The following is a 23240-nucleotide window of genomic DNA, read 5'->3' on the forward strand; positions in this document are numbered from 1 at the left end:
GACTGAATTTGAATCTTGTGATGGCGTCACGCCTCTGATGGTCTCACCAACTTTCCTTGGCGTGTTCTGCCTGCAACGAGACCGTCTCTTGGCGCGTCCCTTTGTTTATCAGTGTACGAGTTTGGTTGGCGGCTCAGACGCGGTATGGCTCTTTTCTTAACTTCTGCTTTTCCACATGGCTCCTGCAAAAAGTCACTTTCACCTGACACACGTAAGAAAAACACATTAAATGTCAATTTTGTAGGCTTGTAAGAGTATGGGAAATCAAATCAGACTAAGGCATGTTCTTATTGTTGATTGGGGGGAAATTTTAAAAGTATTCCCGCTCAAATGAGTTATTCATACATGGGCCGGATCCCTCGATACTGGGACCAGGCTGCCGAGGATAGAAGAATTTGCTCTCCGGGTACCTGTGCGAGCCATTCTTCCTTATATCCAGAGCTTTTCGGATCACCGAGTTTAGATCTAGGACATGGAGAATGTGACTTCTCTTCCTCCTGACCACTCAGTTTCTAACTTTCTTGTTTCTGACAGCATAACCTGTGCTGTCAGACACAAGTAAAGAGTCCGGGAAAAAGTGGCCCATCATGCCGGATCTCCTAAATCAAACTGCATTCGTCGCCCTGTGCTATTTGGTTATGCCCAATACCGGTCCTTATTTGGCTCGGAGGGCCGCGCCTACAAAAAAATCATGATGTGGAAGCTATCCTTGCTGGGAACAAACGCTTTCCCCCCTGAGGTGCATGACGCCTTTTCGATGAAGGACTCGATGCCTGAGTCATCCGCCGTGGACAGCATGATCTGGGGCAGTGAGTCCAAATATAGGATGTGTTGCCCGAGTCAAACACCGTGGGTGAAATGACCTGGGACTGTGGGTCACGAAGGATGCGATGCCTGAGTCACCTACCGTGGGCGAAATGACCTGGAGCCGTGGGTTCGTAACATGGATACACATGGCCTGGCCATCAGTCAGTTTCCAAAGGGGGTGCCGTCCGGCAAGTCCGTTTGCAACGAGACTGTCTCTTGGCGTGTATCTTTCGTTCTCAGTGTACGAGTTGGGTTGGCGGCTCAGACGCGGTATGGCTATTTGCTGAACTTCTGCTTTTCTCCCTGGTTCTTGCGAAAAGTCACTTTTACCTGACACACACAAGAAAAACGTATTAAATGCTATTTTCGTAGGCTTGTAAAAGTATAGGCAATCAAATCAGATTAAGGCATATTCCTATTGGCGATTGGAGGGAAATTTGAATAGTATTTTCGCTCAAATAAATTACTCATACTTGGTCCAGATCTCTCGATATTGGGACCAGGCTGCCGGGGATGGAAGACTTTGCTCTCCGGGTATCTGTGCGGACTACTTTTCTTTATATCCCGACTCTTCTGGATCACCGAGTTTAGGTTTAGGACATAGAGAATGTGACTTCTCCTCCTCTGACCACTTAGTTTCTGACTTCCTTGTTTCTGACAGCGTAGCCTGCATTGTAAGATATGAGGAATTCGAGAACAGGTGGTCTATCGTGCAAATCTCTCGAATCTAACTAGATTATATTCGAGGTTCGATGCTATATACTTAGGCTATATTTGACCAGAGGTCCAATACCAGTCCTAGTTTGGCCTAGAGGATTATACCTACAAAAAAACCATAGACGCTACGTACTAACATGATTCATCTACGTAGAAAAAATTGAATTTATTCCAACAATTATTTAATTAAGACCAAAAATGCCTTAACACAAAAACAAAATTTACCAAAAAATAGGGTATTTTTCAAATTTATAAACTTAAATAAATAGGATATTGTTTTTGCGAAAAAACAATCATTTTTATTAATTACCAGCTTAAACTAAACCGGTAACATGATCTTATAGGTAAATTTCCAACACAATTAAACCGGATTTTTTTTAGTAGGTCCCACCATCATCATCTTCTTCACCATGGTATCTTACGGCTGAGCTTGGCGGAGAAACGGAAGTCTCGATACTGCGATTTTACGTTTTTCCGATGACTTCCACCTTAATCTCCTCAATCTTCTCTTCTTCTATCTTACCAGCAGAAAATCGCGGCCGGGTTCGAATGCCGGGGACTTCAATCTCTGGAATTAACAATGCTCGCGCATTGAAACGACGCCGTTCCAAAATCGTCGCCAAATCACTCGATCTTCCGCTTCTTCCTTTCAGCATGAGCGAGGTTTGCACACCATAAAACCTAATACCTTAAAAAAAATTTCCTACTTTAGTTCTTGCTTTAACATATGTCACAGGTTCTTGTCCCAACGGAGAGTAAAACGCTGCATTTGTATGAAGCAAGGTACTTGGCTTTACTTGAAGAGGTATATACAACGATCTATGAAAGTTCCAATTTTCTTAATATGAATTCAAATTTTATGGGGTTCTTTTGTTCTTGTTGCTCTGTTTTGTGCAGTCGATGAAAAGAAAGAAGAATATGTTTGTTCATTTCATTCTTGATCCTATTTCGATTAGCGAGACAGCAACAGAAGCATCCTTTGCTGCTAGATATGGTTGCTTGGTTATCATTGAAAACGTAAGCTTTTGCTCAACAGAGATTTTTAATATGTAATGTGTTGTGATGAGTCAAACTAAAACCCCACACATTTGCAGGTTGAGAGATTAGACATCGGTGCACTCGTCTCCATAAGAGGCGCTGGCCGCGTAAAGATTTCTAGGTTTTTAGGGGTAAGAATGCAAAATTGTGAAGTAATCTTTGGTTAAACGATAACTTTAGGTAACGACTAAAAATGTGATAGTTTATCATTTAGCCTAGAACTAGACGGCGAGCTATACTCTGTTTCAGTACAGCCTTAGCAAAAACAGAAAATGTTATTCGAGCTAATGGGACGTGTTGGTGCGAAGAATGAATCAATTTATATGCTTCCTTATGTTATGAAACAATTGGATTTTCTTTCCTTTCTTAGGGCATTTGGTTGTTGTGATTGGTTAGGTTCTTATCGAAGATCAAGTCTTTTGCTTATAGAAATTGTTTTAAGTTGTTTTCTTCATATGGAATAAATTTTTATCAGAAGATGTTTTGTTTGACTATGTGACTATTGTCTCAGGCAGATCCTTATTTGTCAGGAGAAGTCAGACCAATACAAGATCGTCTGAATAATGAGAGCAGCAATGAAATAACCTCAAAAATCTCCCAGCTAAAGGAATCTATTAAGAGTCTCAACAGCTTGGAGATCAAACTTAAGGTGCAAACCTACTTTAAAGCTCTCTAAGCTTCACTTGGAAACAACTGTCCTGTACTATGAAAATAGAAAGTGGAAAGTTGTCTAAAATTTCGCTATGTAGTGTAAAGATCTTTTACTGTAATGTTCTCAGAAGTTGTAGTGTTGGATTATCTCCTTATGCAACAGACTCCAGAAGACTCTCCGTTGCAAACCCGTCTCTATAACTCCCTAAACTGGGCTGAAGATGAAACACCAGTAGAATTTGACGAATCATTCTATCCTCCCCTTCAAGAACGTGTATCATTCGCTGCTTTTCAACCCGTTTCCGGTAATTTCACATCTTTTCTCTCTTTGTCTTCTCAAGTTTCCGGAACTGTTTTCATTTGGAAGCTATCAAAGTTCACATCATAAGAAAGTTAGAGTTTCCCAAAGCAGTTTGATTCCTCTAGAAGTGTGCTGAATACAGGCTTTAGCATTGATAATGGCAACGAATCTCTGTATCTTTTGGGTTTTCTTGTTTGCAGGATCGACTCAGTCGGAACTATCAAGGTTACAACAAGAAAAATTAAAGGCAATGGATATGAAAGACACAATAGAGAGGTTAGAACTATCAATGGCACTCATCAAGGAGAACATTTCCTCAGTTGCAGCCAAACTCGCCATCCAATATTTGGATATTCGTTAGACTATAGTAGTCTCTCATTGTAAATGTGTGTTGATCGCCCAAATTAGTGAATATACTCTACAGCCAAGAAAAATGTATATTCTACAACAATAAAATAAATCACCTTGAAGGTTAGGCTTCCTCTTCATTCCTAAAAAATTACACATTTACACATTACTCTTCATTCCTTCAAATAGTACACATTTATAAGAATTTTATTTTTACACATGAATTGACACATTTTTTCTAACCAATATTTGTTTTCAACCCATTTTTACATTTTTTACAATTCAAGACACCAAACCCCTTAAAAATCCTTTTTTTTTGTTGTAGACTTTCTTACTAATTCTTTATACAAACTTTTTGCAAAAACACAAGGATTATATTCCATGTGACTCGACACCCTAAGTGATATATCGCACTGTTATACACTTATTAGATAATTAGGGTTTATAAATTTTCTTACCTGAAGCTGAGAGAGAACCCGACAGCCTTAGCAGCATCAACCCACAACCACAAAATTAACAGCCTGGCGCTCTACCAAGTATATTACAAGAATGGTTTGAGTACGAATTTGAACATCCAAATTGTTCAAGATCTAATTCATACCACTTAGAAGAGTTAAAGCAGGAATTAGCTGTTTCCCTAATTTTCAAGTATTTTTAAGTATCAAAGTCGTTTCACATCATTTACGCAAAAATAGCACAAATTGGAGCAAAACAAGATTTAGGCCATTTGTGCAACGTCAAAGTTTATGATCCTGTGAAATCCTTACCACCATCCCATCAAGTTGAATTTTGGAGATATGATGTGATCCTCAATCAAGGATCGGCACAAAGAATCTTATAAGAGATATAGATTGGAGACAAAAGTTGCGGAATAAACTTTTATTTTGAAAAGATGAATCGATAAAGATGTTGCTCAGCAGCGAATCGATCATAAGAGGTAGATGAAAAATGATAAAGATGCTGCATGCTGCACAAGACAGCGAATTACTCTCAAATGAGAATTTTCGACCAGTTTTGCTTAAAGAAAAAGAGTTTATTTGATAAAGTTTGATGATCCAATCCAAAAAAAAATTCTACAAATAAATTACAAGGTTATTTAAAGAGAAAAGATGAGTAAAACTAGTCAAACTCAAAAATTACAAGAAAATAAATGCAAAGGTTGAATAACTCTTTAAGTCACCTTCTCCTAGCCTCTTGAACTTTTTTGGCTGAATTTGTGTTGGCTGGGCTTGAAAAATTCATCAACAAACTTGGGCTTGAGTAAAGTGATCACTATTGACTCCTTAAATACTTTTCTTTGGAAAACCTATCGGGACAAAACCAAATGCAAGAAAAAAAATATAACTGGTACACTTAGTCATTTGTTGAACTTTTTGGGCCTGAATCTAAACCAGAAAGGTTTGTAATTCATCTTCTCCAACCTGGCCTAAGAAATCTCTATGATTATGGATTTTGATAGGTAAACCACCAAAGGTTTCTTTGAGTTTTTTGGCTTTATTTTTGGTCATGAGTTTGTAAGGAACAAGCAATATCTCCTCGTCTTCATGCTCATCCACTGGTACAAGCTCAGCTGCTAGCTCATTTTCAAGCTCCTCTTTCTTGGTGTTGCTCAGGATCACAGCAAGATAAGATAGAGGTTTGAATTAGCTTTCATATATATGATATGGAGGTGGTGTTAACAATTCGATGGTGAGATCACACATTATGACAAATTTACTGAAAGCGTGTCAAGTAGTCTGACAGATAAAGCAATTGTGGAACGAAAACATGACAACACATGACTTATCCCGCGATCACAAGGCCTATGACCAGGGCAGAAGACCTCATCCCGCGATCACAAGGCCTATGACCAGGACGGGATCCGAAAATTTGGGGATCATAAACAATTTTTAAAAAATATTAATAATTTTTTTTGGAATTTAGAGACCAAAATATTCATGTTTAACCTAAAAAAAAAATTGAAGGCCAAAAAAATATTTCATTTAATTGTGCCCAGATCCACCTCTGCCGGGGAGGAATGGTCGCAGGATCAGTGCTTGGACCATTTTCAACCCTATTTCAGTTCATTTGACGAATAATCGAATACTTTGCCCTTTTCAATTTTCCTCAATTTTAGATGACCTTCCAAGACCTATAAACTATAAATACACCTTTTTCGATATAAGCCACCACAAAGCAGCATCAACCACCCGGAAACATGTTTTCAATGTAGTCTTTAGGAGTATATATTGTTTTAGAGCGAGTTTTGAGCGAGTCATCAATGATTTCATTTTGGAAGGCGATGGCTTCATATTTCATCATATTTAAAAATAAAATTTTTAGCCTTTTATTTAATCATTTATTTATATATTTATTCAATTTAGTAATGTCTTGTTAATTGTAATAGTCTATAATTTATTTATCCCACAATTTGTTTGTTATATGTTAATATGTTAGTTTTGTTTAGATTTTGTTATCTGGTTTTAAGAGCAACTTTTAAGATGTTAATTCTGTCATGATTTAGTGGTGAGCGATGTATAAACGTAAATGCATGTTGGTAAATAAAGTTTAATTGACCTCTAATATATGCTGGTGTTTGATTTATTTTAGTATTAGTGATTGACCTCTAATATATGCTGGTGTTTGATTTATTTTTTTTGCAATGGCTCCTTCCAGTAATGACTTCTGGTCGCAGACTTGCTGTACCCAAGAGTCTTCGTCCTTTCTTTACCGCAATTACTGTAGAAATAAAATAAATGGAGACAAATATTGCAATATAATAAATCAATTTTTTATGAAATGAAAGCGGTTTTAAATTATCGGATTAAGGAAAGAAAAAACCGAGAAATAGAGGCAAAATAATGTCTTTTCTTAATTCAAAATATCTCTCACAGTATGGCAGTTGGTAAAGATAATGAATCTCAGGATACAACCACTTGTTATTCTATAATCGCAGTATTCGATTATAAAATGATCGAACTGATCGTTCTACTATATACTCTCGGACTTACTTTGTAAAGAAAACTAAAGTAAAAGAAAGATTGTAGGATGTGTGAGAGAGATGTGAGAAAAGGATAAGAGAAATGAGTGTGGTGTGGCTCGTATATATAGCCTCTGAGAGGAGAGCTTGGAGAGGAAGCCACAATTAATTAACATGGTAATTGGGCGAGATTCTTGGCGATATTTTAGCCATTGACCAAAAATCTTATTCAAAACTTGGCACAAAAATAACATCTTTCAAGACCCAAGACCCAAAATCGAAGATCCAAGATCCAAGCCCGAGCCTGGCTCGGCGGCGGCGCGCGCGTGGGATCTTTTGGTTCTTCTTCACATTTTTGATACAAGATATAGTTATGTCTATATTTATATCACTCCAACTTTTCTCAAACTAGCAATGTGAGACTTTTGATATGTCCTCACATATGAGCCATTGGGCTTCATTTCTTTTCACACTCAACAATATTTAATGAGCCATTGGGCTATATTAAAAACTGGTCCAACAACTACAATGTCCTAAGAAGTGTTACGATCGTCATTCCTCTCCCAGTGAGAATCATGAGAAGGTTTGCGATGGATTATGCTGTGTGTATGAGTCATTCGTTCGTGAGAGTGGCCTTTGCTTTCCTCTAATGAAGCTTCTAGACTAATATCTCTATGAAACTGGTCTTTGCCTTTCTCAGTTCATGCTGATTTTTTTTACCGTGTATTGAGCTTCATCACTATTGATTATCGTTTTAGTATTGAGGATATCTTCCGCCAAGGTTTCATCAAACCCAACACCGTTTGTGGTGGGTTTTTGTCTTTTAAGCTCTATGAGAATTGTGAGGTCATCTTCGACCTTCCCAAAGATGAATAATTTAAGATTTAACCTTATGCTCCTTTAGAAGGTTTAAATCTTCTCCCTAGATTTTTTCTTGTGAGGTGCTTTGGTTTGTTTTCTTTTCATCCTCTCTTCTTTGGATATTGCAGGATGCTTTCATATCCAGGATGTCCCTTGGACTTCTCCTAACCCATGGACTGAACAACAAATTCTAGCTGTTTTTCTTCTGAACCCCTCTGTTTTTGACAGGGGGATCTCCGAAGCATGATCGTGTTGAATTGTGTGTCGAGTATTGATTAACAAGTTTTACCCTAAAAGAATGTAGTAGTATTTAGGGATCGAATCCACAGATATTTGAGTGCTGTCCAATTCCTATCAATCTCTAATTTGTGTCTAGACCTAATCGGTTTAAAGGGGGTTGTTGTCATGGTTTTTGTAACAACGAATTCAAAATAAACTAAAAAAAGTAAAGTAAGCAGGGAAGTAAATAAGCAAGTGAGCAAAGTGGAGTAGAAAGATTAAAAACAGTGGGTTGTTGGGAACTTTCTAGGGATCATAATCCAACCACACAAACAAGCAGTTAGATAAGATTTTTTAGCGACTTAGTTGGCTATAGTTCTAGAACTCAAAACACAGAATTGTAGTTAACCTACTTTCGCAGAGCTAACTACCTAATCTTTAAACACTTAACAAGTCCTCTTCTGATGTTTGCAATGCAGAAGATCATGTAATAAAAACATGTTCATCAACATTCACAATACTCTATAAGTACACTTTCGTATCTTATAGAGAAATTGCTCGCTTACTCTAGTTCAGGCACTCTGATTCAGCGTGGTAGTGCTTGGATTTACCTAGGTTCAGTCGCAAGGAGATCAATCAAGCAAATATGCATTAACAACAAGAATAGAACGAAGAACCATAATTGAGATCCTGATCTAAAAACCTAATTGATAATTGACCATGAGTATTTTTGAAACCCCTAAACCCAACAAGGAAACTATAAGACATATCTGAGCTAAACATCATCAATAGATAAAAGAAAGCAGTAAAGAAAAAAGGTGAAGAAAGGCTTCTATTGATAAATCAGGTTAAATTTTCTCTACTAATCAATAAAAGCAAAAGTGGCTAAAGGTTTTCTCTGCTATGAAACGAAAAGAATGATCAAAAGACAGTCATAAAAAAAATCTAAAACCATGTATTTATAGTTTTCACTTCTTCTGAGGTGTCTAGGGTCTAGAGAAAAATTAACAAGAATAACATGGGCTTGAAACAGACTTTCTCGGGCTGGAAGAAGATTGGCTGTGGGTGGAGGTCTTCATTGCTTAGGTGGAGGTCTTCGTGGCTGTGGTCCCGGTGATTGGAGCCACGGCCAAGCCTTTGGTTGCTCGGCTCATTTCTGCTTCAAGACAACATCATCTATCTTCAGTGTTTCGAGTCCGAGCCCAGCACCAGCGACGCCGACAGCGCGCATAGGTGATTTTGCATAGTGCTTTTTTACTTTTTTTATAGGAATACCCATGTTGTTCTTCTAATTTTTTATCTGTTGTCGACATAAATCTCTTGAAAACCCCAAATTAAAAATCTCGAATCCTTAACTCAATGAAACTAGAAGTGAATATTTCTTGTTTGTTTTTTTTTTCCTCGAATTTTCAGGTTTTTCGGGTATTTCAGATATTGTAAAAAATTTTGGATATTTTGGATTTGGATTCAAACTATATTCGAAAAACTTCATATCTGAAATAAAATACTCGAACCGAACCGAACCCGATCTGAATTTGTAAAATACTCGATTAGTACCTAAATCTCTAAACCCAAAATACCCAACTCTCGATATACCCGACCTGAACCCGATCCGAAGATCTGAAGGCCCACCGCTACATAAGGGTTATCATTTTGTAAGGCAATGGTATTATAAATAATCAGGCTTGTATTTAAATTAACAATTTTTAATTAGTCTTTTATTAATTATTTTATTTAGTAATGTCTGGTTAATTCTCTCAGAATTTATGGAGCGTTACAGTATCCATGAGCTAAATACAAGTTCAAAATTTCTCCAAATCATTGTCTAAAAAAACAAAGATTCTTCCAATAATTCATGAAAAAATGGCCAAGTGAAATTCGAGGGAAGCCTAATTTTATTCAACAACATAATGCAAGACTCTTGTTGAATATGAGGATAAAGATTTTTCAAGAATATGTGTCTTGATGTATCAGCCACTGATCTCGCTGGCTCTATATATTTTATATCTTAGATTTTGAGTGTCATTCAATCGCTACAGCATAAGAAAAGCCCAAAAATCATAGAAAATCTTATTTATGTGGTAGAAGATGCTTTTGAAAACCTTTTTTTTGTCTAATCATCAATCGGGCATGAAAATGATCATAAAAGTTGAAGGATTGAAAAAGTATAATATACCACATATAAAAAAAAATCCATGTTAGAGACAGCTAATCTTCTTCCCGTAAAAATAAATCGTGATGTTATATTAATTCAAAATGTTACAAACTCACTAAGTTCAATGGATTAATATAATAGAGATTATTATGTTTTCTATTGTTTTTCTTTTTCTTTTTATATATCACTAAGTTCAATCTATCATCAATGACAAATAATTTTTAGTGGTTTTGTGATCAGACATTTAGTATGGGGAAATGAATAACATATATAGTGGTCTTTTCTATTTATAATTTTTTGTTTACTTAACTATATATCAGTTTTAGTTAGCATTTTTAACGTTGATTTCCTGTTTTGATTTTTTTAAAGTATTATTTTGATCTTAATTATAAAAAAAATATAAATAGCTAAAAAAGAGCTTCCGTTGTTAAATGTGATCATTTGAAACTGTAATATCCTAATTTCTGGTGGTATATGGTGATACATGTCAAAAGGTTTATAAAAACTGATTCGGTATATATGTCAGCAAAATGAACTTGTTTTTTCGATCACTTATTCAAACTTCAAAGAGAATTCTACTGTTAAACATGCTTGAGCTGGAAAAATTAAAGATGGATGACCTAACAGAAAATGCTTTATAATACTCTGCAAGTGAGGATAAAATAATGTGAAAGATGGTAATTTCCGGATTAATAAAATGTTTTATGATCCTCCCAAAATAATGCATCGGCCCTTAAAAGGGAATGGGGGCACGACCCAAGGGAGGGTGTGGAGCACAAAAATGGTGATGGTCAGGATGTTAATAGTGGTATCAGAGCCAAGGGAGGATGTGGAGCACAAAGATATGAGTGTGGAGTCGTGTGGGCTCACACCATCGGGCGACAATTTTAATGCACAGCACAGATGTTGTATTTTGTGAACGAAAGTGATTGTAACATTCCGATTTTTAATATATGTTGATGCATGTTGAAAGATTTATAAGAATTGATATACCTATCGATGCCACCAAAGTTCACTTATGTTTTTGGTCATTTGTTCAAAGACAAATCCATATTTAAGTGTGCTTGAATTAGAGCAATTTAAGGAGGAATAACTTAGTGGGAAGTGAATTGTGGTATAGTGAATACAAAATACGAGAAAAAATCATATGGTGATTGCAAGGTTAATAAACAAATCTTAATTACAAGGCTCTAAAATAACATACTGATCATCGAACAAAGGTGGAGTCCACAGCTGAGAGAGGCTGTACAGATAAGACAAATTTGAAACTATAGAAACCTAAACCAGTACATCTAATGGAACGCAGGTTGAGATGATGATCTTTTTATCTCTTTGCTTTGTAGAACCACAAAAATGGACAGACAAAAAATTGCGATTGAACTGATTATATAAACGGTAATAAGCAATAATAAGCGATTAAAATATGAACTAAAGTGAGATAAACAGTTGCAGAGGAAACGATATGAAACGGAAAGAAAGGAGGAACAAGAGGATTGAAAAACGTTTTAAGAAACCCGAAGAAACGCTGAGGCGAGATTTCTCTCTTTCCTTAACTCAAATGAATCGCCCGTTAGTGTGACGGTTCTGTACGATTCTTGAGTCCCAGGATACAACGCGCATGAGACCGTTTCGCAACACTCGAAAACGGAATCTATGAACTTAGAAAATACTACGCTATACTCTCGGAACTTACTTAAACGAAAGAGAGGCTGTTGGAAATTTTCTGTGTATTAAACTTGGTGAGAAATGAGGAAAGGAAAGGCTTTCTTATATAGCCAAGAGAAGAGCCCGTTTTGATTTTGAAGTCAAACGAAATCAATTATTCCGTGAGACTTGCTCAGAATAATTGACTGGAGTAAATGGTGATCGTGGGCGAAAAATCTGGAACGAATATTCTTTAACGGAAATATTTGAACAGATTTCTCCAAAAATAAATGTTTGTTTTGACCCAAACATTTATCTGAGTCTGGCCTAAAAAGATAGTTAATGGGCCGGAGGCCCTCTACCAAGAGCCAAGAGCCAAGAACCAAGAGCCACGCGCCACGCGCCACGCGCCACGCGCCACGCACCGCGCGCCACGCGCCATGCGCCGCGCGCCCCGCGCCGCGCGCCAGCGCCACGCGCCAGCGCCAGCGCCGAGCCGAGCGAGAGAGCGCGCGCGCGCGGGGACCATCTCTCCTTCCAACAGCTTTTAGACTCCCAAGAGTCTTCTCCCCTATATAAACAAGAAGATTTCTCCTTCTTTACCCGATGTGGGACAATTCCCCATCTCCTCATTTACATGTTGCCTTCTAAAAGGCTTTCTCTTTATGAGCCCAAGCCCATTTCGTTTTCACACATACAAAATTTTATAAAGCCCACATGCTTTATTAAAATTAGTCCAACAATCTCCCACATGAATAGAAATGCCTCTAAACATATGCAGACTCGACAATGCAGACTCGATAGACTACTGACTACACATATCCTAAAACTAGACAGACTGACTTATCGAGAGTATAGACGAAATTAACTGTGTTTGAGTAAGTAGCTTTTTTCAGCTTTGAACCACTCATTGTTAATATCTGTCGGGTTTACTTGGCCAGGAGGTGAACATGATGTCTTGAACCACCCAGATTTTTATGTAAACCGAGACAACAGGTATAACCCAGCTTCATTTCTCGTGGAACTAAGTTCTCTATTGTGTTTATTTTGGCCGTGAACTTGCCTGGGTTTTTCATGAGTGAACTTAGAGAATATAGCCTCACATTCATTCTCCTAGAAACGGGCCTCATTTCACACTCACTAGGTGATCTGCCTTTAGCATGTATTTTAAGAAGTATCCTGTCATACTCCACATATCTTACAAGCTATAGAATCATTAAAAGCCATTGCTTAACCTTATCACATACAGGTGGCACTGTTTTGGCATCTTAGGAACTGGGTAGAGATACAAGTCTCACAGTGCTCTTAGCAGTTTCAGTTCTATTTAGTTGTCTCCTTGAACTTAGATTTTGGGATCTCCAAGCACATAAGTAGGGTTTCCACCAAACATCTTCTTAATTTACAGGCTTTAAACCCATTCCTCTTGATGATTTTAAAACTTGATCTCGATTCAATCCTTTTGTAAATGGATCTGATAGATTGTCAGCTGACTTTACATAATCAATGGTGATAACACCAGTTGAGATCAAATGTCTAATGGTTTTATGTCGTCTTCTGATGTGACGAGATTTTCCATTATAGAGATTATTCAGTGCCCGAGCGATAGCCGCTTGGTTATCACAGTGTACACGTATCGCTGGCACTGGTTTCTCATACATTGGAATATCTTCCATCCAATTTCGAAGCCATTCGGCTTCTTCTCCGGCTTTATCAAGCGCTATAAACTCAGATTCCATCGTGGATCTAGCTAATAGGGTTTGTTTGCCAGATCTCCAGGACACGGCCGCACCTCCTAGCATAAAGATATATCCACTAGTGGATTTTGAGTTCTTAGAATCGGAAATCCAGTTGGCATCACTGTATCCTTCTAAAACTCCTGGTTCCTTACAATAGTGGAGACCATAATCTTTTGTATAGCGAAGATAATTTAATACTCTTGTTATACCTTTCCAATGTGTATGTCCTGGATGACTTGTATAACGACTCAGTACATTGACTGCGTGTGCTAAGTCAGGTCTAGTACAATTTGTTAAGTACATCAGACTTCCAATCACTCTAGCATACTCCAGTTGTGACACTGAATCATCCTTCTTGTTTTAGTGAAGTGGAGATGAGGGTCCAGAGGAGTTTTTGCTGTACCATATGAGTAAGCTTTGAACCTCTCAAGTACCTTGTCAGCATAATGAGATTGAGTCAGAGTGTATCCTTCAGTGGTTCTAATGATTTTAATCCCCAGAATTACATCTGCTAATCCCATATCTTTCATATCAAACTTGCTCTTTAGCAGGTTCTTAGTTTGATTGATGATGGCTTTGTTGCTCCCAAGAATGAGCATATCATCAACATACAAGCATAACAAAATATACCCTTGTGAGGTATTTTTGAAATACAGGCACTTATCACATTCATTTATGCTGAACCCATTTGACATCATTACACTGTCAAATTTTTCATGCCATTGTTTTGGAGCTTGTTTAAGTCCTTACAAACTTTTCACAAGTCTACAAACTTTATGTTCTTGTCCAGGTATAACAAACCCCTCAGGTTGTTTCATGTAAATCTCCTCTTCTAAATCACCATTTAGAAAGGCAGTTTTTACATCCATTTGATGGATCTCTAGGTCTCTTAATGCTGCTATTCCAATCAGCAATCTTATCGAAGTTATTCTCGTTACTGGAGAATAGGTGTCAAAGAAATCCAATCCTTCTTTTTGTCGGAATCCTTGCACCACAAGCCTGGCCTTGTACTTATCAATTGACCCATCAGTTTTCAACTTTGTTTTGAAAATCCATCTACACCCCAATGCTTTAAACCCTTCAGGTAAATCAGTGATGTAGTATGTGTGGGTTTGTTTAATAGATTCCATCTCATTATTAACAGCTTCCTTCCAAAAAGGAGCGTCTGGTATAGACATAGCTTCAGCATATGTCCTAGGTTCGTTTTCTAAAAGAAGAACCATCAAGAAATCATCCCCAAAGGATTTTGCCTTACGAGCTCGTTTGCTTCGTCTAGGTTCATCTTCAATGTTTTCTGAAGTTCCAGGAGTGCTTGCCTCATTTGTAGAAGAGCTTGATTCTCTTTGTTCCAAAGTTCTTTTATGAGGTTGTTTATCCTTGCATGGGAAAACATTTTCGAAAAAAGATGCATTTCTTGATTCCATTATTGTATTTGAATATCTGGGATTTCTGATTTATGAACCAGAAACCGATACGCACTACTGTTGTGTGCATATCCAATGAAAATACAATCCACAGTTTTTGGTCCGATTGTGACCTTTTTCGGAGGTGGTGCTGCGACTTTTGCTAGGCACCCCCACACTTTCAAGTATTTATATGATGGTGCATGACCTTTCCAAAGTTCATAGGGAGTTTTTCCTGTGACTTTGTGTGGTATTTTGTTCAAGATATAATTTGTGGTAAGCAATGCTTCCCCCCACATGTTCTGGGGTAACCCAGATTCCTGCAACATTGCATTCATCATCTCTTTAAGAGTTCGGTTCTTGCGTTCGGCAACTCCATTAGATTCTGGTGAATAAGGAGCAGTTGTTTGATGGATAATCCCTCGTTCTTGACAAAAGGCATTAAACGGTCCATCATATTCACCTCCTCTATCACTTCTAACTATTTTGATAGTTTTATTTAGTTGGTTCTCAACTTCACGTTTATATTCTTTAAACTTTTCCAAAGTTTCATCTTTGCTGTGTAACAAGTATACATAGCAATATTTTGTGTGATCATCTATAAATGTCACAAAATATTTTTTACCACCTCTACTTTGTACGAATTTTAAATCGCACAAATCTGTGTGTATTAAACCTAGAGGTTCATTTGTTCTTTCAACTTTGGGTGATGGAGTTTTAGTGAGTTTAGCTTGTACACAAACTTCACATTTCTCTTTGCTTGGTTTGCTTTTCGGAATTAGGTTCAAGTTCATTAATCTCTGTATAGATTTATTATTCACATGTCCTAATCTTTCATGTCAAATATTAAAAGACTCAAGCAAATAAGCAACTGGGTTATTCTCATTGATAGAAACATTTGCCACAGAGGCTACAGCATTGGAAGTAGAAGCAACATTAGCAACATCATTGTTACAAAGGACTGTCGTAACACACATCTTGACAAGTCCATTTTTCACATAACCCCTGCCTACAAACACCCCAAACTTCTTGAAAACCAGCTTGTCCGCCTCAAGGTGAGCTGAAAATCCGGCCTTGCTGAGGAGAGTGCCGGAAATCAGATTCTTCCTCATGTCAGGAACATGCTTCACATTCTGGAGAGTGACTTCTTTTCCTGAGGTCATCTTGAGCACAACTTTCCCACGACCAGCAATTTTTGAAAATGCAGAGTTTCCCATGAACATCTGCTCGTGTCCCTTGCTCTCCTGATAAGTGCTAAACATTGCCTTATCAGTGCAAATGTGGGTCGTGGCACCAGTGTCATAAAACCACTCTATTTGATTGTCTTCAATCATGTTGACTTCTGAGACCATAGCACAAAGGTCTCCCTCAGTCAAGAAGTTGGCTTGAACCTTCCCATTATTTTTGGGCTTGCTGCGACACTCATCTGCCTTATGGCCAAGCTTGTTGCAGTTGTGGCACTTGCCTTTGAACTTCTTTTGTGATGCTCCATTCTTCTTGAAATTCGTGGAGGATGAAGGTTTCAGTGATGGTTTTTCATAAACCTTAGCCTTTCCCTTTCCCTTGTGAATGGCCACATTCGCATTGTGTCCCAAACCCTGAGAGAAACCATGTTGGTTGCGGTTTCTATCCTCCATTCGCAACCTGGTGATGAGATCTTCAAGAGATAACACCTTTTTCTTGTGTTTGAGGTAGGCCTTGAATGAATCCCAGCTTGGAGGTAGCTTATGAATGAAGGCGTTTGTTGTGAAGATCTCACAAACCGACATTCCTTCCGCTGCTACCTCATAACAGATTAGCTGGAGCTGCTCCACTTGATCCATTATTGGTTTGGAATCCACCATTTTGAAGTCTAGAAACTTCTCAGTTGCAAACTTCTGGCAGCCAGCATCTTCTGTTCTGTACTGCTTCTCCAAAGACATCCACAATGCCTTGGATGATTTGGCATTGCTGTAGACACCATACAGCTTCTCAACGAGGCGGCCCAAGATCCATCCTCTGCACAGATAATCACCATGAATCCATGACTCAACGCTTGCAAGTGTGCGGACATCAGTGTTCCCAGCCGGAATGGTTGGTTTGTCCTCGGTCAGATACTTGTCAAACTTCAGGTTGGTCAGGGCAAACAGCATCTTTTGTTGCCAATTTTTGAAGTCTTTCCCATCGAACTTGTCTGGCATGAGCCCTTGAGTGACTGCTGACGGAATATCATTGTTGACTTCAATGGAGGTAGGCACCAAAGGAAGACCAGAGTTAAACAAAACTCTCCTTGCTATCTCCTCGGTTCCATCACTGATTTGGGTCACAGTTGGTGTCGTACCAGCCCCCACATTTTCAGCATCAGCCCCCAAAATTGGTGTGTTATTGTTGGACTCGGTAGCCATCTGATCACAAGTAAAGAACAGGTATCAGTATGTAAGCGATTTAACACACAGCAGTTGAAGTTAATGATTTATCTAAAATAAACCAAAACTGTTGTTTAGCAAACTCGCTTGTAAAAGCGTTCGCTGAAACGTTTTTAAATGGTCAAAGCGTTTTGCAAACTTGCTCTAAAGCGTTGCAGAAACCTTCACCCTTTTGCGGAATCACTGTAAAGCGTTCGCAAAACCGTCTGTATCGTTTCGAAAACGATTTGCGGAATCACTATAAAATGATTCGCAAATCCGTAATCGCTCAAAACCGGAAAACGTTTATAAAGATCGTTTATGAAATCGCAGAAAGTCTAAATCCGATTGTAGTGATAAACTAGAAGCGGATTCATTTGAGTTAAGACTGTAGAACCACAAAAATGGACAGACAAAAAATTGCGATTGAACTGATTATATAAACGGTAATAAGCAATAATAAGCGATTAAAATATGAACTGATTATATAAACGGTAATAAGCAATATGTTGATGCATGTTGAAAGATTTATAAGAATTGATATACCTATCGATGCCACCAAAGTTCACTTATGTGTTTGGTCATTTGTTCAAAGACAAGTCCATAGTTAAGTGTGCTTGAATTAGAGCAATTTAAGGAGGAATAACTTAGTGGGAAGTGAATTGTGGTATAGTGAATACAAAATACGAGAAAAAATCATATGGTGATTGCAAGGTTAATAAACAAATCTTAATTACAAGGCTCTAACATAACATACTGATCATCGAACAAAGGTGGAGTCCACAGTTGAGAGAGGCTGTACAGATAAGACAAATTTGAAACTATAGAAACCTAAACCAGTACATCTAATGGAACGCAGGTTGAGATGATGATCTTTTTATCTCTTTGCTTTGTAGAACCACAAAAATGGACAGACAAAAAATTGCGATTGAACTGATTATATAAACGGTAATAAGCAATAATAAGCGATTAAAATATGAACTAAAGTGAGATAAACAGTTGCAGAGGAAACGATATGAAACGGAAAGAAAGGAGGAACAAGAGGATTGAAAAACGTTTTAAGAAACCCGAAGAAACGCTGAGGCGAGATTTCTCTCTTTCCTTAACTCAAATGAATCGCCCGTTAGTGTGACGGTTCTGTACGATTCTAGAGTCCCAGGATACAACGCGCATGAGACCGTTTCGCAACACTCGAAAACGGAATCTATGAACTTAGAAAATACTACGCTATACTCTCGGAACTTACTTAAACGAAAGAGAGGCTGTTGGAAATTTTCTGTGTATTAAACTTGGTGAGAAATGAGGAAAGGGAAGGCTTTCTTATATAGCCAAGAGAAGAGCCCGTTTTGATTTTGAAGTCAAACGAAATCAATTATTCCGTGAGACTCGCTCAGAATAATTGACTGGAGTAAATGGTGATCGTGGGCGAAAAATCTGGAACGAATATTCTTTAACGGAAATATTTGAACAGATTTCTCCAAAAATAAATATTTGTTTTGACCCAAACATTTATCTGAGTCTGGCCCAAAAAGATAGTTAATGGGCCGGAGGCCCTCTACCAAGAGCCAAGAGCCACGCGTCAGCGCCAGCGCCGAGCCGAGCCGAGCGAGCGAGCGCGCACACGCGCAGGGACCATCTCTCCTTCCAACAGCTTTTAGACTCCCAAGAGTTTTCTCCCCTATATAAACAAGAAGATTTCTCCTTCTTTACTTGATGTGGGACAATTCTCTATCTCCTCATTTACATTTTGTCTTCTAAAAGGCTTTCTCTTTGTGAGCCCAAGCCCATTTCGTTTTCACACATACAAAATTTTATAAAGCCCACATGCTTTATTAAAATTAGTCCAACATGCTTAATATATGCAAACGTGAGTCTGCGATTTTCTGATATAGAAAAAAAACAATAACAAACAAATTCATTACTATGAGCCTGATTAATTGGGTTCAATTAGTTTAATGATAACCAATAATAATTGAATATATGTCAACGCAAAAAATTACGCATAAGACATGTTAGCATAAAAATACATATAAAATCACTGTGAGAACGATACATTTTCATGAATATATAGATAAATGAATAACCAATAATAATTGAATAAATTACATGTCAACGCAAAAAAAAATAAGCATAAGACATGTCAGCATAAAAATATACATAAAATCACTGTGAAAGCGACACATCAGAATTTTGACTTCATGAATGTATAGATAATACTTTTTGTTATTAGTTAATTTGCTTTTTTTTAACTAACTAGATAAATATTTACATTAATTCCATTTAGAATTTTAAGCTTGTGTTTAATTTTCTTAGTCTAAACATAAATACTTTTTCAACAAATTGTTACTTTACTTTTAGCTTAGAATCTTTTGTTTAAATTTCTTAATCTAAAAGCTATTTTTTTGTGAATTTACTTTTAGGATTGAGTCTAAATTATAATTTTTATTGTTGATATTATGTGTCAAAATCTAATTGGTTTTTTTTTCTATACATGTGAAAATTTGATCGATTAACTTAGGACATCTACAATATGTAACTTTATAGTTTATTCCATTTTAGAGTAACTCCAAAATGGAGTTGTGTTTTACTTCAACATTGCTCCATTTTTTTCTTCAAAATGAAGTCATGACTAAAAAAATAGAATAACTCTATTTTTGGAGTAACTCCATATTTATTTTATTTTGGAGTGAGATATCGAATAAGATTATAGAGAATTTACTCCAAACTTTATTTTAGAGTGAAATATAAAGTAGGACTAGATTCTACCCTTGCGTCCGCATGGGAACTATTTTTAATTTATCAAATTTTGTAATATAATTTATGTTTTTATTTTTGTTTAGATATAATTTTCTAATAAGTAATAAAAAAAATTTCTGTTTATATATAATTTTTTTGTATTGATTTATGTTTTCTAGTATTGTATATAACAGCGATTAAAAAAACATTATTCTAACATGCCGTTCATATTAATCTGAAAAGTGAAACGATCATAAAAATGTCATTATAGCATGCCCATTTATATTAATCCAAAAAAAAATCGCGATTATTAAAACATAATTCTAACCCGTCTGATCATATTATTTATATATTTTAAATATTTTTTAAGTTTGAATAAAAATTTTAGATTTATTTAATAAAAGTATACAGTAATATATCATTTTCATCTTTTTCATTGAAAATATTATTTAAATTTGAATATTTAATAAATAAAATTAATATCTAATTTATTATTTTCTTAAAAGATATAATAATAACTTATTTTATGATTTTTATAAATAATATAACTTATATTTAAGGAAATCTATAACAATTTTAATTTAAATTTAAATTTTCGAATTTATATTAAAAAATATATTAAAAAAATATTATTTTATTAAATATTATACTAAATTAATTTGTTTGACAACTGAAATAACAGTTATCCAAAAACAGAATAGTAAAAAACTAAATAAAACATGTTTGGACACAAAACATGCTTCTTTTTTAATAATATAAATAAAAATGGTCTTAATAAGTATCACGATCCGGTGTGTTAGCAACTTTAAAACATTTTACTTTATATAATAATATTTATGGATGTATGGGTTGATACAATTAGCTAGGATAAAATGGAGAAAGGCTCTTGCCTTTTATTAAAGTGTGTCATTTACTGCTGTAAAAAATTTGACTGAAGTGTTATATAATTGCTGTATTTTATTATTTTTAATTTTTTTTTCTGGTTAAATTATATAATTGCTGTAAGAGTATTATTTGTAACTAGATTAGGTTCCCCGTAATACATGAAAAAAAATTAAACTTTAAAATTGATTATCCATGTAATTATTATCTGTATAATTAAATTTTAAATTAAAATCCTGTTAAATTATTTACAATTTATGTTCTATGATTCGCAATTAAAAAACTTAGAAATTGATTCATATTAATCATAAATCTGATAACAATCTCTCTAAATAAATATTAAGGTTTCAAAAACATAATTTTCATTATATAGTAGTTTATTTTTTATTGCTTTGTTTTTTCTATTTGTTAATTTTCATTTAGAAATTTTTTTTTTCTTTTTTGAAGTAGATAATTAAGAATGGAAATTAAATGTTATTACATGGACACATGTCAAGATATAAAATAACGATGATATATGGCGCAATCTAGTGAGTTATAATTTTTTTTTACCTGTCTTGTTAAGAAATTTTCCCTTATATAATAAAATCTTTATAAAAAAAGTAAAAAACCTAGGATTGGGAGGTTAACCGAAGTGTTATATAATTGCTGTATTTTATTATTTTTTCGGTAAATTATTTTATTTTGGTCGGCTGGTCAAATTATATAACTGCTGTAAAATTATTATTTATCATCTTTATAAAAAAAAACCTAGAATTGGGAAGAAATTCTTGAGAGATTTTTAGGTCTACACTACAAGGACGACGTGAGTGCTCTATTTGTTATGGGAATTTGTATACCAATTCAAGGGGTTAGAATTAAATTTACGATCTAGGGTTCTCCTCTTAGATGTGCGTTGGGAAATTTTGATAATTTTCCACCTGTTTTTTTTTAATATAGATTTTTAATGATTGCACCTAGATTCGACCTGATGAGTTCCTCAGACATCTCGATCATCTCGAAACAGATGGAATCAATGTCCATGACACAGCGTGTCCTCCGTCGTAACAGGAGTCTTCCTGCGTCAAGATATTGTCCTTACACTATAGGGTCGGTGAAAGAGTTTGCTTTCTTACGCAAGTTTACAAAGTCACTATTTGATTTTTTTGTGTTTTTCAGGACTAATATTCCCAAGGAGAAGCAGAGAGAAGAGGTTGTCAAACTAGGAGTTAAGCTCTCGCTCTTTGTGGCTGAAGCAATGTTCATATTATCTGATGACATACGTTCTATGTCAATATTCTGTTGTTGGCTATTCAAGCATCCAGAAAACAAATCTTTGAATGCTCCCGTGGTAGGAAGAATGTTTCTTGCTATTGAATATGTGTTTGAAACATATATCAAACCCAAGAATGGAATCTACAAGGGTGGTGGCAAATCGATCCAATGGGAGAATTTCAACCCGTCTTGCCTGCATTTTGCTTTTGTAGTCAGAGTTTTGGATCGCATAGTTACGATTCTCAGAAATGGTGGCGTAGTGAGATCGTCTGGTTTTGTACACTGCAACCAAGAGCTGAAGAAGCTAGAAGAGAAGTTGAGGTCTTTGAAGGATGTTTCTGAGGCGAATGGGTTTGCGAGGGAAGCAATAGAGTCTAACATTATTCACTCATGGAAGTCTCTCTTTGAAACAACACATGAAGTGTTAAACACTAAGACAAGATTTATTGCGCTGTTTAAGTCTGCCGTGGATGAAATAAACCAGTATGTTTGCTGTCGCGGTCTTGCTTCTTTGCTCATATGAATCAGATTCCTTAGATTGGAATATCTATATATTTTTCATTCATGTAATGCTTGAATAACTTCTATTGGAGACTGATATTCGGCTTATATGTATTTTGCCTGTTTGGCATGTAAGATATTGCAAAGATTGAAAAAAATGGGGATTTAACTTAAAATTTTGAATTTGATAATCGGCAAGGACTCGAATTAAAGCACATTTTCGAGTTTCTGATATGTTTCTTGGCATTTAAGTTATCACAAAGATTAAAAATTAGGTTTTATCTTGAAGTTTGAATCTGGACTTTGCCTGTTTTGTGGCATAAAAGATTATAACAAAGATTGAAATTTGGGTTCGAGGACGCATTAACCACCAACGGCATATCAGCGAGGATCATATGTGTATTTGGGGTCGCCTAACAACGGGTTGTATTCATAGTTTTGTAGAAAATATGCTTTTCATATAATACATTGAGATGTTACATATATCATATATGTAAGCGTAATTTACATGAGCTTTAAGATCATTTGAACATCAAGAATAATCACATAATAGAATCATAAGAAGAGTAATATTGTAATAGGGATACTTCCATCCGTTACAGCCGAGATCTTCATGAGCGGTTTTTTAGAAGATTGATCTTTAG

General features: G+C 36.1%; 2 protein-coding genes across 2 annotated transcripts; both read left to right on the top strand.

Annotated features, from left to right (window-relative positions):
• The first annotated feature begins 943 nt into the window (after positions 1-943).
• On the top strand, positions 944-4024 carry LOC18015382. The gene is made up of 9 exons (XM_024154885.1): positions 944-1077; positions 1290-1341; positions 1909-2187; positions 2261-2329; positions 2422-2541; positions 2619-2693; positions 3074-3211; positions 3377-3518; positions 3715-4024. Exons 1-9 carry the CDS (start codon positions 944-946, stop codon positions 3873-3875), a joined length of 1170 nt encoding a protein of 389 aa, XP_024010653.1. The 3' UTR covers positions 3876-4024.
• A 17832-nt stretch (positions 4025-21856) lies between these two features.
• Positions 21857-22618, top strand: LOC18015383. The gene is made up of 3 exons (XM_024154886.1): positions 21857-21930; positions 22000-22103; positions 22176-22618. Exons 1-3 carry the CDS (start codon positions 21857-21859, stop codon positions 22616-22618), a joined length of 621 nt encoding a protein of 206 aa, XP_024010654.1.
• The last annotated feature ends 622 nt before the right edge of the window (positions 22619-23240 follow it).

This window comes from Eutrema salsugineum, unplaced genomic scaffold (genome assembly GCF_000478725.1).
Source record: "Eutrema salsugineum unplaced genomic scaffold, Eutsalg1_0 scaffold_23, whole genome shotgun sequence".
Taxonomy (NCBI): Eukaryota; Viridiplantae; Streptophyta; class Magnoliopsida; order Brassicales; family Brassicaceae; genus Eutrema; species Eutrema salsugineum.

Excerpts from the sequence above, each read along its gene's own strand:
- LOC18015382 (XM_024154885.1), top strand. The coding sequence starts at position 944 with ATGGATACACATGGCCTGGCCATCAGTCAGTTTCCAAAGGGGGTGCCG. Across the intron at positions 1,078-1,289 it reads GGGTTGGCGGCTCAGACGCG|ATCTCTCGATATTGGGACCA; the intron begins GTATGGCTATTT and ends TACTTGGTCCAG. Across the intron at positions 2,330-2,421 it reads ACTTGGCTTTACTTGAAGAG|TCGATGAAAAGAAAGAAGAA; the intron begins GTATATACAACG and ends TGTTTTGTGCAG.
- LOC18015383 (XM_024154886.1), top strand. The coding sequence starts at position 21,857 with ATGTCCATGACACAGCGTGTCCTCCGTCGTAACAGGAGTCTTCCTGCG. Across the intron at positions 21,931-21,999 it reads TATTGTCCTTACACTATAGG|GACTAATATTCCCAAGGAGA; the intron begins GTCGGTGAAAGA and ends TGTGTTTTTCAG. Across the intron at positions 22,104-22,175 it reads CATATTATCTGATGACATAC|GAAGAATGTTTCTTGCTATT; the intron begins GTTCTATGTCAA and ends CTCCCGTGGTAG.